The sequence below is a fragment of the Pygocentrus nattereri genome, chromosome 3 (genome assembly GCF_015220715.1).
Source record: "Pygocentrus nattereri isolate fPygNat1 chromosome 3, fPygNat1.pri, whole genome shotgun sequence".
Lineage (NCBI taxonomy): Eukaryota > Metazoa > Chordata > Actinopteri > Characiformes > Serrasalmidae > Pygocentrus > Pygocentrus nattereri.
Genome location: NC_051213.1, coordinates 19,062,423 through 19,078,437, shown reverse-complemented (window position 1 = coordinate 19,078,437; position 16,015 = coordinate 19,062,423). Strand labels below are relative to the sequence as shown.

At 38.9% G+C, this 16,015-nt stretch overlaps 1 protein-coding gene across 2 annotated transcripts in view; it reads right to left on the bottom strand.

Annotated features, from left to right (window-relative positions):
- The window catches only part of LOC108428996 (carboxypeptidase Q), a 35,048-nt gene extending 25,254 nt beyond the window's left edge, over positions 1–9,794 (bottom strand). The window contains exons 1-4 of one of the 2 annotated variants that reach the window (XM_017700426.2): positions 9,704–9,794; positions 8,488–8,908; positions 8,038–8,245; positions 7,706–7,913 (exon numbers count right to left, since the gene is read on the bottom strand). In XM_017700426.2, the coding sequence (XP_017555915.1) occupies positions 7,706–7,913; positions 8,038–8,245; positions 8,488–8,908 (837 nt within the window). In that variant the 5' untranslated portion in view covers positions 9,704–9,794. Of the gene's footprint in view, positions 1–7,705; positions 7,914–8,037; positions 8,246–8,487; positions 8,909–9,693 lie in introns of both variants that reach the window. The other variant, XM_017700427.2, reaches the window with a different exon arrangement.
- Between the last annotated feature and the right edge of the window lie 6,221 nt (positions 9,795–16,015).

Genomic DNA, 16,015 nt, shown 5'->3' with positions numbered 1-16,015 from the left:
GAAACACCTGCAGATTTTTTCAGATTTGCAGCAAGAGTGGAGGCTGATTTTCTCTTCTCTTTCAAAGACGAAAGCTTTAAATACTGTTTGTGTGATGTGGACTGTTTGGATGGTCTTTTGGTTTTGGTGGTACACTTATGAGTCTAATTTTTAAACTCTTACATTTTGAAACCAATTTTTCAAATTGTATGTTTTTCTTTCCTCTCTCTCTTTATGCAAGTGAATTATATCTAATCTCCTCTGAAATATCTCCATTAGCAATTTCAGATTACATTACATTTACAGCATTTGGCAGACGCTCTTATCCAGAGCGACTTACAATTTGATCAGTTTACACAGGTAGGCCAAGGGAGTGTTAGGAGTGTTGCCCAAGGACTCTTATTGGTATAGTGTAGGGTGTTTACCCAGGTGGGTATTGAACCCCAGCCTACAGCGCAGAAGGCAGAGGTGCTACCCACTACACTAACCAACCACTACATGAGATCACATTAAAAAAGACATCTGCAGCTAAGGTGTGTTTGGGTATTTGTCTGTGTGAAGGTTAGTGCCTGTTGAAGGGGAACAATGTCAGTGGGTCCTTTAGGAAAAGCTTGTGTTGGGAGGGCACAGCTGTAACTAGTTGGTTTTAAGATTGGAAAGGTGGATGAAAGAACTATATTAGCAGTACAGCACACAACAGTAAAGAGCGGAAAAATTAAATAATGATAGATTTGACACACTTAATTTTGGTTGCTCTGTCACACAATGGAAAACGGTCCAAGTACAGATATATCACCCACAATTACTGATCAACACGAGGTCCCAAATAACGTCATCAGGAGTCTTCCCTATCACAGATGGTAGGACAGAGAACAGACACACCAAAACCCCTTCAAATGAAGAGGACTGCAAGCCAATGACAGATGAAGCTTCCCACGTAATCAAACACAAACTGCAAACAGTCACTGTGGCTATAAAAAGAACAGTGACTACCTCATCAGGACTCCAGAACAAGCATTTCTTTCTTTTTAATCTTGAATCCGGAGTGAAATGAAGCTGATATGATGCCCCATCTGTCATGGTTTGAGTATGATTTTTAAAAACAAACAATTTTTCTAAACAATGTTAAATAAAGCTGAAAAGTGATTATTTATGGAAGCCACTCACATCATTGTAGTTGCCTAGTGCATTTATGTTTAGCATTTATGGAGCAGGCTGAGGGCTGTCTAAACAACATATATACATTTCAATTTATATAGCGCCTTTCACAAACCCAAGGACGCTTTATATGGTATCAAAAAAATAAATAAATCAATGACTAAGATGAAAAGTGGAAGATAGAGAATTCCAGAGTTTGGGGGCAACAGAATTGAAAGATCTGCCACCCATAGTAGAAAGTCTAGTTGAAAGAACTGTGAGGAGTCCAGCATTAGATGATCGGAGAGCACGAGAGGGACAATATAAAGAAATGAGATCAGAAAGCTATGTCAGAGCCAGACCATGTAAAGCATTTTGTACTTAATCCTAGAACTAATGGGAAGCCAATTCAACTGTCAAAGAACAGGGGTGATATGAGCTGTGCGCTTGGTGGAGGTAAGCACCCTGGCGGCTGAATTTTGGATGTTTTAAAGATGACTGATCACACCTCGGGCGGCTGAAGAGGTTTAGCATGAACCCCCGCATACTCAGAACATTCTACGCATGTACTGTGGAGAGCGCTCTAACAGGCTCCATCACCACCTGGTGTGGAAACTGCACTGCCATTGAGCGGAAAGCTCTACAGAGGGTGGTGTGGATAACCCAGCACATTACCGGGGTCCAGCTCCCAAACCTTTTGGATTTATACACCAGCCACTGCCTGAGGAAGACAAGGAGGATTCTACAGGACTCCACCCATCCAAACCACTGTCTGTTCTCACAGCTAATGAGCGGGAGGAGGTACAGAAGCATAAAGTCCAGAACCAGCCGGTTACGACACAGTTTCTTCCCCCAGGCTGCTGAATTCAATTGGTCACTAAGTTAGGTTCAATGTATTTGATTGCACAATAAGAAAGACACTAGGTAAAAATGCCATCCACAGAGAGCTGCAAGGCACAAACCACTGCTGACCAAAAAGAACACAAAGGCTCCTCTTGCAATTTCCAACAAACATCTAGATGACCCCCAAGACACTATAAAACACTATAAAATTCTGTGGACGAAGGTGTAGCGTTATGGAAGACATGGGTCCTATTACATCTGGTGTAAAGCTAACACAGTGTCCCACCATAAGAACATCATAACAACAGTCAAACAGTGATGATCTGGGGCTGCCTTGTTTCTGCAGGACCTGGATGACTGGTCATAATTAACGGAATCATGAATTCTTCTCTCTATCAGAAAATCCTGAAGCAGAATATCTGCCTGTTATTTCACAGCCTAAAGCTCCAGCACTGTTGAGTTATGCAGCAGGACAATGATCCAAAGCAGACAAACAAGTCCACTTCTAAACAGCTCAAAAGAAACAAAATTAAGATTATGGTGTGGCAAAGTTCTGACTTGAGTCCCATTGGGATGCTGGGACAAGACCTTAAACAGGCAGTGAATTAAAACAATTCTGTGAAGAAAAGTGGATCAAATTTCCTCCACAGTGATGTAAAAGACTCACTGTAAGTTGCCTCAAACGTTTGATTGCAGTTGTTACAGCCAAGGGTGGCACAACCAGTTATTAGGTTTATTGGTAATTACTGTTTCACATAGGTGACATTTTGAATACATCTTTAGCTTTATTAAATGGAATGATCATGTGAAAGTGGCATTTTGTGTTTACTAATGTTCCCATATCAAAATATGTTGGATGATCTGAAACATTTAAATGTGACAAATTAGCAAAAAAAGATGTAATCGGATGAGAGGTAAATACTTTTTCACAGCACTGTTTATACTGCAAGGTTAGGTTCCGAAGGCAAGGTGTCCATTTTTATTTTATTTATTTTTATTTATTTATTACATTTTTTGTAACATAATTTACAAATTGCAGCTGCCTTTTGCATTGTGCAAAAATTCCATGATGAATGGACAAAAATAATTATTGAGCTTGCACCTTCCATTAAAAGTTAAGAGCATTCTCTGTAAGGTCAACACTTAAGTCACCACTTTTTATCAGTTGTTTTTATAATGGGCAGTGGAAAACATGGCTTAATTCAGGGGTGCTCCATCCTGGTCCTGGAGATCTACCAGCCTGAAGAGTTCAGATCCAACACACCTGGCTCTAATATTCAGATGCTCCCGAAGGCCGTGATTACCTGGATCAGGACTGTTAGATTAGGGCAGGAGCAAAAGTCTGCAGGGTGGCAGCTCTCCAGGACCAGGATTAGGCACCCCTGTCTTAATTGTTTTGTCTTCTTTGCAGGAATTGTCTTTTGCTTAATATGTAGCTTAATGTCAGACAAATAACAAAAATATTTGTCTAAACCCAACCCAGACTTTATTCTAGAACTCAGCCAACATAACCTAAAACTTTGAGCAACCGTTCACACTTTCTCACTGGCCCTTCTCACACTCAAGGGGCAAAATGGAGATTAGTACTGAGGTTTATTGCAAACGAATTAAATACCTGCTCAATAACTTCAGTCCCTAACAACAGTACCTAATGTGAAAATGCTTTTGAGCTGTTTAAAAACAAAATCATATTATGTCTGAAATACAGTTAGGCTGCCAAAGGAAATTTACATTTAACACAACACACATTTAACACTTAACAGAAGTGCTGTAGGTGAAAGTGAGTCTACTCATGGAGGGTACTGTAACAGACAGTCTAATGGAGTGCTTCTCCGAGGGCAAACATTAAAGGCTTGAACACCACTGTCTTTCGATGATGCCATTTTGACTGAATATTTAAAGAATAGCTAACAATACCATATAAGAAATGTGCTTCTCCAGATGCTGCACATGTCATTTCTCAGTATATGTCATTCATAGGATGATTCATTCCCATTATGCCATTTCTGAAAATAGCCAACAGATGTACTTTTTCAGGAAGGGGCAAAGCAGAACAAGACATTTGCGTGCTTGTGGCCATGTGGAAGAATCAGACTGTGTTTTGTTTTGAGGATACTCACCCACGTAAAGATGACCAGCTCTGAGCTATGAAGAGGTATCAGACAGGAGGCCCTGCTAATTTTCAACCTTTATAACTGGACATGATGTCAGTTCTATTTATGTTAGAGAGAACTAATACTAACTTTGGAGGAAAGTCTATTACGAATATAAATGTGAAAATTCAAAGCTATAACACACCACAAAGCATTTAATGAAAAAGTTTGTGTCACTACCTTTTATGGAGCTTCTAGTTTTCATTCTCTATTTTGAAGATTACATCATATAAAGAGCAAAAGAAGCAGGAATTGAAATCCCTGTAGTCAGCAGAGTTGTGGCATTCTTTCCCTCTTATGTAATAAGGGAGTTATATAGCAAAAGGCACAAATTAAATCAGTGCATGTGAGCCTGTGTGTGCTTGGACTCAAGGACAAAGACCACAGTACTTTAACAAAACCACATTATAGTCCATAAAACAGTAGTTACGGCGTAAGCTATTTGGGTGCTGCTTGTACACAAATGTGGCCATAAGAGGGTAAGGAACATGGCTGACTGTCTAGTTTTAATGCGTTTTCCCTCTTCATGAATACCAGTTTTCCACCACCTCATACAGAAAACAGTAGTGTGTGACAGTTTCAGATTTCACTGAGGAAATTCATCAGAGCAGAATGCAGAGAATAAAACGAGTCTCTAACACTTAGCATCACGACTTTGAGATCAATGGTCCACTGCAGATAGCGCTCTAGCAGGAGGGACAACCTGCTCATCAGAACCTTTACTAACAAGTCACTAATTAGAAGCCAGCTATCGGTAGGCGCTGGACTCCTGGAGAGATGTGCCATGTTCACTGTCAGAAAGCGCAGTGTATGATGGACAGGACAGAGAGGTACTGTACTGTTCATAATTGGTTCAGGTGGAAGGTATCCTGTTGTGGTGATTTAAGAACAGCATTTCTTTCTCACTAATCAACATTCTAACAGAAATCATGAAACTGATCTCCAGTCAGCAATGAAAGGCTAACTTCTGCCAAAATTCTATAATTGGCTCCCTGAATATCCCAGTGAGTCACATAAACACACATGTCAGGCACATGTGAGTGGTCATTAACTGGCTGGTCATAGTTTGAGCATGGCAGTCTTAAAGAACTGAGCCGCACTGCACACTGATGTTGCACTCTGTGCCAATCAGTTAAGTCACACTGCTGATTCTTTGTAGAATTTTTTTGTGAAGGTAAAACTGCATTACTGCTTCAGAATAGAGGAGTTTTTCGGTTTACAAACACACAGCCAGGGGACAATATCACTTTGGTAACTTAGGTGATGAATTACTGCTAAATTACTGATTACCTAACTAGCTGATGTTAGCAAACAGAAACATACCGCATACTGATGAATTGTGCAACCTTGCTGAAATGTCCTACACAGTGCATATTTATAGGTAGAGGTCCACATAAAACTGTAGGTAGGATATTTTGATAGCCTAAGTCATACGAAACTGAAGTCAGCTTCTTATTCGAATATTCCTGTTCCACCTCAAATGGTGCCTCGAAGCCACTGCCCACTCAGGCAACATTTAAGATGGAACTAGAAATTTGAACAAGAAGTTGGCAAATAGGAAGCTGACTTCAGCCTTGTATAAATCACTGTGTCAGAAAATGCTACCAATATTAAACCTACAGTTTGAATGTATTGGTAGCCTATCACCCTACCAGAAAAAGTGGGTGATGCACATACTTTGTGACCATCTAGACCCCAATCCACCCTTTAAATGGCCTGGATCCATAATCTGCGGCAGTGTTTGGTAAAGGGATGTGATCCCCTGGGGATATTAAACATTCTTCAACCATCTTCTCTGTGGTTGGTGCGGTGAAGAGTGTCAAATTCTGCCATAAAGAGTGTCATTTTCTGTCCCCTGGATGCATGCTCATCTCTGTGATTACGCTGCACAGAAATCAGTCTATGGGATGTGTAAAAGTCTTAAGAGAAGTGAAGAAAAAAAACGTTTAGGTGGATCGCATGGAAGATGCAGTTGCATCCACCAGAGATATTCACAAGTCACTTTATGTCTTGAGTCTCTGAAAAGCAAGTCCAATTCATGTATTAAATCTTTTGTTGTGAACTTCAGTCTTTAGTAGGGTTAATTCAATGCACATGATCATATTATATCAAATTAATATAGCCCAAATCAAAATGTAAATACATGTTACATTGGTAAGACCTGCAGCTGAAGTAGAAATGTAATGAATGTATTACTCTTTAAAGAGAAGACAAAGTCTCCAAGCACTATTACATCACCAACAAGAGCACAAGAATGTTAACTAGAGAGGTATGTTGATGTGCTGATTGCTATTTTCAGAATTTTTACTTTAGATTTGCTATAAGGGAACATAAGAACAATCATTTTATTCATTCTCACACTCCACAGAGAAAAATATATCTTTTGTTTGCTTCTACACACATTAGTTGTAAACCTTTTTGTGAGTATGTAGACAACAGTGCAGGTTAACAAGCAAAGTAGGCGATTAACTAAACTATTCACTTTGGAGTGGCATAAAACAACCAAAAGACAATTAAATTAACAATCACAGTTGTCATAAGGGCCCTAGTGGAACCTAGGTTCCAAACCTGTTGGTTTCTGTTTAGGTCAGTGCTTATTTTTGAATGTGCAACGGAAAAACACCCTGCTCTAAATCCCAGAAAAAATCCCAGCAATATCCACTCAGAAATAATTGCTCTGGTGAAATAACACTGAGCTGTCCAATAAATTAGAAGTTATCTGTAACTTCACCTTTGCTAGATTAGCAACTACAGCCTTACCAACCACAAAAAACATATAAAATTCTTATAAACGCTTTGGTGAACAAAGAAACCCAGAAATGTAAGCATTTTCTTAGTTAATAATTAGTTAATTAAGATAAAACCATTGTTTTATCTTAACGTCGTTTCAATGTATTATGGTCCTTTACTTTGTAAGAAGCATAAAAAAATCACTAGTAGTATGCTGGTGTGCTGCACCATTAAAAATGGAACAGGAAAATTTGAACAAGAAGCTGGTGAACAGTCGACTTCAGCTTCATATCACCAAAGAATTAGAATTGGGCGACAATAAATAATTGCCACATCCCCCTCTTTGAAAGCATATGATTCCCTAAAAGTAACTAAAGACCAGCAGTGACGTTGCTGAACTTTACCCTCCTCTGCTGTCACTGCAGACTGGCAGGGTCACCTACACAGCACCACTAGGAGTCTGTTAATGGTGTAATGTTCTTTTTTATTTGAGGGTTGTCCCATTCGTTAGGGGAAGATTTTAACCACTACCCTCCAAAACTCTGCTCCAAGGGGCAGGGAGATGCCTGAAAACAAGGGGTAGGGGTAAAAATAAGAAATAGGATTTGGCCGAAGTCAAATTGCAACCTGAGTCTGAGGTACTGAATCAAGTGCCCATCTCTGGCATCCATGATGAAACCTGTTCTATCCTAGAATATGAGACATGGTGGGCCCATGCAGCATGACCAGCAAAGTTTAGTCATTTTCCTACTTAAACACACCCACTAAACCTGTTAATTAACTGCTGAGTTGTAAGCATTATTTAGTAGGGAAATCACCAAACTATGCTAGACTGAAGAGTTCTGGAATGTATGTGTGCTTACCTGCTCTGGATGCTCACTGCCTGTGATCTCAGCCACTGTGTTAAAGGAGTCTGCGTCCGGCAGGGTCTTTGCCCCCATGGTCAGCTGCAACACAATCCTTGTGCCTCTGCGGGCCATCCTAGCCATCATCTGGGCATTCTCCACTGTAATACATGCGGTGGGGATCTGAGGCACACCAGGTTGATACCACTGCCAGCCAGTGTGGGGGCTAAAACAAGAACAGAGCTGTGATGAATGCAGTCATGATAACACAACACCTTTGTCAACTCACATAAATGTAACAAATTCCTTTTTAGGAATGGGAGTGGCATAGCAACTGATGGGTACAGTACCTGTCAATTGAAAACGGAGTGATGGAGCGAATTAGTGAAGCCACCGCTCCGACTCTAGCAGCCTCGGAAGCTCCTGAGGTGCGGTACACAACTGTCTCACTATAGCTAACAAAAGGCTGATTATATACCACAATTTTCCCCTTCGCCTCATTAGCCCTTCTCTTCAGCTCATCAAAAGACTCCACCACCAGCACTTCTGCTTCAATACCTGTCAGAGGGAGCACAGCACACCACAGCTCAAATGCCTTTAGGAGCTGATTTGAAGCACTTTCAAAGATGTCTTCCTTCGTACTTGAACAAGGAAGAAAATATAGCAAAATTTGAAGGTGAGTGGAAGAATTTTTGAAAGGCCCTGCTTTTTAGCTTCCTCAATCTCTTCTGAATGTGGTGAGAGAAAATACAGCAAACCTTAAATATGCAAAATAGTGCCCAAGTATACTAACTACAAACCTCCTTTAGGCGTTCCAACACTACTACCCAATCCAAGAATGGACAAGGTGTGGTTTCGTGGAAGAAGCATCACTGCACTCTCCTCTCCTCTCACCCAATGCGGCACCTTCACTGGTTCTAGATGCACATTCTCCAGTCCGTCCTGTTTCAGAGCATTGTACATATACTTTATAGCCAGGTCCAGGTTCTTGGATCCACTTAGCCTGTGGCCAATTGTATCAGTGAAGGCGGCAAGCCGTTCATATGAACGGTTCTGAGCCTTCCCGTACATCGCCAGCTCTATGATTTTCTGGGCAATGTCAGCATAATTTGAAACCTCTTTGGACATTTCTTCAAGTGGTTTATGCTTGTAACCCTCTGGCCTGCAGTGGCCCTGGATTAAACCAGCAACAAGAATGAGTAGCGTCAAATACACAGTCATCTGTAGACAAGAAAGAAACAAAAATGTTTAAACAAAAATCTTAGACTTAAAAGGGAATTCCACTGATTCATCCTAAGTCGTCTAATGGGAAGTGAGCCTTCCTAGATAAACTTTCTGGGACAGAATTGTGCGCAGTGGCGGTGATAGGAACCAGACATCCAAAGTGTTTAATGTCTCTAGCTAAAGGCTCCCTCACAGAAAGGTAGTACATAATGGTTATGAATATGCTGCTAGAAGCCTGAGACATATTTTTTAGATTTACCACCATTTTACCATTAAGAACCCTGTATATAAAACCTCGAAAGACGTGTGCATGTTCACCGGTCATTCTGGATAGTAAATAAAATTGTATTTGTGTTTTAGATCAGACACTTCTGGTTCCCATCATCGTCACTGTACGTTTATCCAGGATGAACCATTTCTCATCTCAACAACTGAATTATGCACACATGACTAAAATCTGGTGGAATCCCCCTTTAATGTGGGTGACTTACAGTGAAATGCCACTTGGAAATAAACAAGCGAAACGAAACTAAGTCATTGAACAGCACAAGTTTCGACATCTCCTACATGCAAAGCACTGCCTGTGCGAGCAAAACATCGTCTGCTGGAAGCTGAAATATATTAGAAGCACTGCATTTAATTTAGCTCCACATTTCATCTCACTTCTCTCTGCCTTCAGGCAGTCGCTAGCCAGGAAGCTAACAGCTGAGCTGAATGTTCATGTACACAAAAGCGGCAGGAGCAGCAAATGTAGTGAGTAAACTGTTAGATATTAAAAATACCCGTAGTTACATCAAAACAATGAACAAAGAAGAAGTCTTCTGTCTTTCAAATACAAGCGGGGTGCTCGGATACACGATCTCTCTCTCTCTCTCTCTCTCTCTCTCTCTCTCTCTCTCTCTCTCTCTCTCTCTCTCAGCTACGGCAAGTAGCTCAGGACCAGAGCGTTGTGAGAATGTCGAAACGAAACTTCATTTTTATTTGTGAAATCAAAATTAGCGCATATTAAACTCTAATTCATGCTAAAACTACTAAAAATGAATTCTTCCTTTTAAGATAAATAGGCAAAAGCCATAAAACCGTAAATCCCAAAGTACAGTTCCTGTTGTAATAGTTCATTCTTTTATGATTTATGTGTTCATTTATGTTATGTACAAATTACATTAATTATATAAATTAGTATTTATTTATATTTCCTGCAGAATTTGGTTCCATCCTACATCCAAAGTGCTGCCTCCTCCTTACCCAACAGTACTGCACCTGATCAGGACATTAGCTGGAGAACGTTTAAAAGCTGGTCTGTTTATTGAGATAACATCACACTCAAATGAACTTTTCTGATTTGTGAAAACTTTCACAAATACATTGATGTCTATCATTCCTTTATTGATCAGCTAAGGTAATAAAAGCTGAATATTTGGAGGGCTTAATTCTGAAAGGCCACATACACTTAGAGGAGCAGTGATATTTCACTTGTTGTAGCCATTACCTGATTTGTGAAAACTTTCTCAAACACGTTTGGTATATGTTATTCATACATGCAGGTCTACTCTCGTTTTCATGTGGAATACTAGTAGTACACAAATACACCACCACTACATCAGTGTTACTGCAGTGCTGAGAATGATCCACTACCCAAACATTATCTGCTGTCTGGTGGTCCTGTGGGGGGGCCTGACTATTGAAGAACAGGGTGAAAAGGGATAGCAAAGCATGCAGAGAGACAGATGTAGAACTTCAACATTTTCCAATAAGGTAAGTGGGGCTGTTAAAATGGACAGTGACTGTAGATGCAAAGTAAGTGTATTTAACTGAGTGGCTGGTCAATGTCTTTGTTTTTCCTTGATTTTATAGTAAATGTTTTGCACATTTTGTACAATTAAATGTTGTTAAATATAAAGACTTTTGGTTTTGTTAAATAAAAACTTAGCCATTGACGTAAACGAAAATGTTAAATGAAAAATTATGAATAAAATAAAAAGTTTTCTCAGGTTGGAGCATTGATTAAAGCCCACTTTCATGACTTAATAAAGACAGACTTTTCATTGGAAAAGAGCAATGAATTACAAAAGCATGACAGGAGGAGTGAAACATCTCAGATGTCAGGTGAGATGTTTTGATCCTACATGCATCTCTCGACATGATCAGGTGTTAAAAATATATGTACTAACATTTTAGATTTGTTCCCGAAAGCTAAATTACTGTATTACTAAACTTGAAAATGAGATTCGAGCTGCATAAATCACTCAAATATATAAAACTGTGCTTGTGAAAGTTTTGGCTAAAGCAAGTGAAGCCCCCCAAATATTCAGCTTTTTGTTGCAAAAACTGATAAATAAAGGACAGACATTCATGTATTTGTGAAATATTTCACAAATCAGAGAAAATAATATTAGTGTACTGTTATCTTTATACTTTTTCAGTTATTAAAGTTATATGCATTGCTGTTCTATATTTGGCCCCAAAAGCTGAACTACCATGTTAGTACACATGAAAATGGGGGTAGATCTCCACAAATCACTCAAATATACCAAACTGTGTGTGACTTTATTGCGTATATATTTTGAATTGTGTTCCAAAGTTAAAACACATTTTATTTAGCAATTTTTTTTTTTTTTTTTTTTTTTTTTAGGAATAGCTTTTTAATCAATGACTGACAGATAATTCTAGTCACATCTATATTACTGTGTCCCATTTTGGGTAAATGATAGAAATATCCAACCTTGTATGCATGGTAATGGAAACAGACCTGTATTAAACAAGAAAATATCACAAAATCCGTTTGTGAATATTTCTCCAAATCAAATAATGTCTACAACACGGGAATTTGCAAGGTCCCTGCTGTTTGTATGTGGAATGACTGCAAAGTCAGATAGTGTTATTCCAATCAAACCCACTGAGCTCCATTTGTGAATTTTTGCGCAAGTGGAGTTTTGCTTCATTAAACACATTTTCATAGATTTTGACGTCATTTGTGTTTGGCACAGGCCAAATAAGAGCTCTGGAATTTTTACAAATCGGCCTGGTCAGCCTGAGCCTGGTTTCATTCATCTGAGAGCTCGACTTTTGAAGTCATACGCTTCAGAAAATAAAACCCCGCGGATTTTGGCGTGGATCATGACGTCATCTGAATTCACAAATCAGGATTAACAAAGCCACCAGAGTTTGTGGAGGTACGTTCCTGCACCCCGGAGTTACAGCTGGTGGAAATCCGAATCGCTAACCGCAACCCAACTTTACTTCGGTGTGGCACCTTGCGTTTGGAACTAGATTCTGCAAGAAGGAAGATCTCCAGGACCAGAGTTGCTTTACTTTTCCAGCTGAATGTATGAATGGTTTAAAACAGTTGCCATGAATCTCCAATACGCCTGTTTTAAGCCCATGAAGACCACTACTGTGTGTAATGCAGGGCTTAAAAAATGTTCCTCAAGGGTTCTTTAGTAATGAAAATGGTTCTATATAGAACCATGTACACAAAGAACGAAAGTGAAAGTGTTCTTCAGTCTGATGGAGAATGTGCTGTAGTTGGTTCTGTATAGAACCTTTTTGAAAAGGTTTCCATATAGCACCAAAAAGGTTTCTTCTATTGTTACAAGCTTTAAATCATAACAATAGAAGAACCTGTTTTAAAATGAAGTGCACTTATGCTGGGAATCTTATGCACCTCATTCTGAATTGTGATTCAATACATTTCCAACGTCTAATTTTTGTTTCTTGTCAGTCACTCATTAGTCATTCCCCTTCATTTCAGTGAGAATACTTATAAGCCAACATTTTAATGATGCCAGCTTACATGAACGCGCCACCAAGTTTCCATCATTAAACAATCTAGGCCCCAATAACAGCCTGAATGAACATGAAAGCTCTGCCCACAGAGTTACACAGCAATACCCCGAAGTTTGGCTTGCGAGGCTGGTTTCAGTGTTACCTCCTAGTCCACCTAATTAAGGGATGTAAACAACATTGATACTCTTACCAACATGAATATCACAATGATGTGTCCACTAAGGTCATAGAAGTGAGAATTTCTAATGGAAACTGATACATTAGAGCACATTACCTACCATTTATATACCCACCTGACCATCTAACAACTCTGTCTCAAGATATAATTGGTGTAATGACTACAATTAATAATGTGATTATTTCACCAGTTGCCATGAATCTCCAATACGCCTGTTTTAAGCCCATGAAGACCACTACTGTGTGTAATGCAGGGCTACACTCTTAAAAAATGTTCCTCAAGGGTTCTTTAGTAAAGAAAATGGTTCTATATAGAACCATGTACACAAAGAACGAAAGTGAAAGTGTTCTTCAGTCTGATGGACAATGTGCTGTAGTTGGTTCTATATAGAACCTTTTTGAAAAGGTTTCCATATAGCACCAAAAAGGTTTCTTCTATTGTTACAAGCTTTAAATCTTAACAATAGAAGAACCTGTTTTAGTTCTACATAGAACTCTTTTCAAAAAGGCTCTACACGGAACCATGCAGAAGACATTATCCATCAGTCTGAAGAATGATTTCACAATATAAAGAACTCTTATTTTGTGTAGGATATTCAAGTGTTCTCTAAAGAGTTATATATAGAGTTGTTGTCTTTACTGAAGAACCCTTGAGGAACAATTGTTTTTAAGAGTGTAGGATTAGGAAACAGTCTTAAATAAGAGAATTTGGTCAAGTCAAGTGGATCATATTAGAAATAAAGCTCATGGCAGAAGTCTCTTTTTTTGGCTCCTGTAATGTTGTCTAGTTTGTGAGCCAAGTCAAACCAAGGATCGAGAGAGATTTTGTGAGGATCAGTGGTGACCCATCTCTGAGCTGCACTATGAGTAGTGATCTACTCAGAAAATCTTTCACTCATGCTTGCCAAAGTGTGAAAGAATTGCCAGTAAGCTCGAGTTTGTCAAAGCCATTACTGTCCTGCGAATTGTGGTAGTGACAAATCCCAGAGCAATCTGTTAGAAGACTTACTTTGCCTTTGCACCTTTTGTTTAATAGCTTGGAGAGACACTTGAGAGACATGTGGCTTATGTGTTGTGATTGAACTCAATTCTCATGACATTCCCAAAGTTATTATACTCAGTGGTGTACACACATGTAGACAAACACGTCTCACAGAAAATGAAGACTCTGCTGCTGATCTAAAAAGGTTGATATTCACTAAATGAGCAGATACATGCAGGTCAGTAGCTGCAGAATAACCACAGTTTGACAGTTCCATGAGAAAATGTTTATTCAGTAGTGTTTCTTATTACAACACTGCTTTCATAACTCTGTAATGGTGCCATCATCACCCATGCTTATGAAGCTTGAGCTTTCGTGTCTTCCTGTTGTACAAATGTCCTCAAATGCCCAAAATGGGAATCTGTTTCAAAACAGTAGGCACTTCAAGGGCGTTTAAACATCTGTGAATATACATTTTCATAGACTTTTTTTTAAACTAACATATTACATTTAATATGTTGTATATAAATAATTATATTCTATAAATTATCGTATATTAACATATACAGATAAGTCATTGACTCAAAATGGTCAGGTTCTTAAAGGAAATTAAGCAGAAAGGAACATAAAAAGGAATGAGAATGTAATCAACACATGTAATTATCGTCACAACACTGTTTAAGTCTTTGGAAAATTGTTAATCAGTATTATAACAGCAATCAAGAATTCAGCTATGGAAAAGTGTCCCTATTAAGGGAATATCAACAATGACAGAGAAAAGGACCACTACAGGTGTATTAACCAGGAAAAAAATGAAGTGCACTTATGCTGGGAATCTTATGCACCTCATTCTGAATTGTGATTCAATACATTTCCAACGTCTAATTTTTGTTTCTTGTCAGTCACTCATTAGTCATTCCCCTTCATTTCAGTGAGAATACTTAGAAGCCAACATTTTAATGATGCCAGCTTACATGAACGCGCCACCAAGTTTCCATCATTAAACAATCTAGGCCCCAATAACAGCCTGAATGAACATGAAAGCTCTGCCCAGAGTTACACAGCAATACCCCGAAGTTTGGCTTGCGAGGCTGGTTTCAGTGTTACCTCCTAGTCCACCTAATTAAGGGATGTAAACAACATTGAGACTCTTACCAACATGAATATCACAATGATGTGTCCACTAAGGTCATAGAAGTGAGAATTTCTAATGGAAACTAATACATTAGAGCACATTACCTACCATTTATACACCCACCTGACCATCTAACAACTCTGTCTCAAGATATAATTGGTGTAATGACTACAATTAATAATGTGATTATTTCACCAGTGTGAAATGAATCTGAAAAGTCAGTATGAAAAGTCATGTTTAAGTCGGCCTAAAGCACTCCTACATGTTTGAGCTAAGAATAGTAATGTCATTGTTTTCAAAGTCTGAAAGCGCAGTGAAGACCCTGAATCACAAACACAAGACTAAGACTGTTTAAAGCTGAAAATTTGATGGCACTTAAATAATTAACAGCTTAGGTGGGAAAAATACATTTAAAAACCTTGCGAGTTTGAACATGGCTAGAAGGCATAAATTACACGGAATAAAGAGACAGTGACATTAGCTTTACAAATCAAAGAAAAGTGTCAAGTAGCACTGCTTACTCAATGAGTTCACATTACCTTGCATAGCAACTTAAGAAAGTGAGAAAGATAGAGCGAGAAAGAAAGAGAAAGAGAGAGAGAGAGAGAGAGAGAGAGAAAGAGAGAGAGAGTGAGAGCTGAAGCTGAGAGCTTGAAGGATTTGTTCTTGGCTTGATTAAAAAGGAAATCTGAATATCTGGGGAGTCTGAAGCAAATTCCACCCAAAAAATGAAATATGACATTAAGACATTTTGAAAATGGTTGGTCCTCCTATACATTGATGCAGAATTGACAAAAATATACAAATTCATGTTGACAGTGCTAAAAATATGGCACAACCCCACCCTCCGCCCCACCCCCGCCCGCCCCCGCCCGCCCCCCCAAAAAAAATCTTTAGAAAATGAAAACTTCCTGTACCTAAATCAAAATGAGGTTAACATTGACATCATAAGCGATGGAGAAACTGCTGAAATGTGATCAGGATAATTACTAAAACATAAAAGATGTAGTACAATTATAGCCCA